This window comes from Buceros rhinoceros, unplaced genomic scaffold, assembly GCF_000710305.1.
Source record: "Buceros rhinoceros silvestris isolate BGI_N320 unplaced genomic scaffold, ASM71030v1 scaffold22830, whole genome shotgun sequence".
Taxonomy (NCBI): Eukaryota; Metazoa; Chordata; class Aves; order Bucerotiformes; family Bucerotidae; genus Buceros; species Buceros rhinoceros.
Genome location: NW_010389312.1, coordinates 781 through 2,744, shown reverse-complemented (window position 1 = coordinate 2,744; position 1,964 = coordinate 781). Strand labels below are relative to the sequence as shown.

The window sequence follows — 1,964 nt, the reverse complement described above, 5'->3', positions numbered from 1 at the left end:
GGCAGGAGTTCAGTGTCGCGCTCCCTCCGCAGGAGCAGGAGTACAGCTGTGTGGTGAAAATGCCCTCTGCCGAGTTCGCCCGCATCTGCCGGGACCTCAGCCACATCGGTGATGCCGTCGTCATCTCCTGCGCCAAGGACGGGGTGAAGTTCTCGGCCAACGGGGAGCTGGGCAATGGCAACATCAAGCTGTCGCAGACCAGCAACGTGGATAAGGAGGAGGAGGCAGTGAGTGATGCGTGCGGTTCCTGGGGTGTCTGTGTGTGCGCAGAAACCTCTGGCTCCCCGACCCACAGCGGGGTGATGCTGGTGACTGGCTCATGTATTTCTCTGGTTTATAAATCAGCCAACAAATCGTTGCCAGCTCTAGGCCCGTCCCCTGGGGCCTGGCGGCAGGGCGGGAGCACGGGGCTGCCTGTGCTGGAGATCCCGGAGGTGGAGGGACTGGGGGGAACTGGCTGCTGCTTTTCCAGGTCACCATAGAGATGAACGAGCCCGTCCAGCTGACCTTTGCCCTGAGGTACCTGAACTTCTTCACCAAAGCCACTCCCCTGTCACCCACAGTCACACTCAGCATGTCTGCGGATGTTCCTCTCGGTAAGTGGGAGCAGCGCCGTGAAAACCTCGCGGAGTGCTGACCTCAGACCCACAGCAGCCTCCTGACCCGTTTGCGTTTCCCCAGACCCACCTAAAGGCTGTTGCTTTTATCTTCCCAGTTGTGGAGTACAAGATCGCTGACATGGGACACTTGAAGTACTACCTGGCCCCGAAGATCGAAGACCAGCAGGAAGGCTCGTAACTGGAGCAGGACTGGGGGGGTGATCGGGTCCTCTCTGGGGAGGACAACTGGCCGAGGAGGAGCAGGAGGCGGTGCTGGAGCAGTGTCCCAGTGCTGTAGGCGGGGGCTGTAGATACCTTTGTAAATATTTTTCTGCTATACTGGTACCGTTGGAAATAGGAAACGTTTTTCTAGTTACTCCTGTACTCGCAGTAATCTTAGACCGAGGGAAGGTGAAACATGTTGCTCCTTCGGGCTTCTCAGAGACAGGGTGTGATGTTGAACTGGAGCCGAGGTGACGTTTCCCGGTTTCACCTGTAGTTCACGAGGGTTTTGCTGTTCAGTTATGTTGCCGCAAGTTTCTATGACCTGACTTTGCCCATTTATTTTTGAAGCTGATATTTTAACCAAAACTTGGAAAATGGAAATAAAGAACCTAACTTCATGAGGTTTACCCTGTTGACACGTGGCTGGATGAATCGGTGCTCTGTCCAACCCTAGCAGCTCCTTTTCCAGAGGTGCCGCAACAGGCGCGTGCGTTTCTGGGCGCTGCTGCTGGGGTGTGACCTGCTGCTGGCATCGCCCCCACGTGAGGGGTGTGACAGTCTGGGTAACTCGCTGGTCTGTGATGCTGTTTCCGTTCAGCAGAGGAGGTTTGTGAAACAGCTTCTTCACAGGGGTGAGCTGCCAGCGCTCCTCCTGTGTGGCTGCTGGTGGCTGCCTCTGACCCTCGGCGGGGTCGGGGGGTGCTGAGGGCACCTGCTGGGGTGTGGCGGTGCCTGGAAGCTGCTGGGTCTGACGTGAGCTGGGGGAACCCTCCCGGGGACTGGTTCTGCTGGTTCCAGCTCACCGGGGTGAAGCTGCTCCCCCGCAGGCTGGGGGCCTCTGTCCCGCTCCGAGGTGGTCGCTCCCCTGTGCCACCAGCAGTTCCCTCATAATGACGATATCTGTGATCGTGTTCGTATTGCTGAGATAGAAACACAAGCTCGTTTCCCCCTCAAGGTTCGACCATGAGAAGTAGGTTTGGCAGCAGCTTCAGGCAGCTCCCGCAGCTTTCATCTTCACTGAGAGTGTTGGCACAAGCTGCCCGTAAGTGCTTCCCCTCCCGAGTGACTGTTGCTGCCCGGGGAGGACGACCAGGGAAGCCCGGCTGACGGGGTGGAGGCAATGCGGGAGGGGGGACTGCT

At 58.1% G+C, this 1,964-nt stretch overlaps 1 protein-coding gene across 1 annotated transcript in view; it reads left to right on the top strand.

The window, feature by feature from the left end:
- The window catches only part of PCNA (proliferating cell nuclear antigen), a gene marked incomplete at its 5' end in the record, with an annotated part of 1,070 nt that extends 272 nt beyond the window's left edge, over positions 1 to 798 (top strand). The window contains 3 exons of the mRNA XM_010133917.1: positions 33 to 227; positions 473 to 596; positions 716 to 798. Coding sequence (XP_010132219.1) covers positions 33 to 227; positions 473 to 596; positions 716 to 798 — 402 coding nt within the window. The remainder of the gene's footprint in view (positions 1 to 32; positions 228 to 472; positions 597 to 715) is intronic.
- Positions 799 to 1,964: the final 1,166 nt, after the last annotated feature.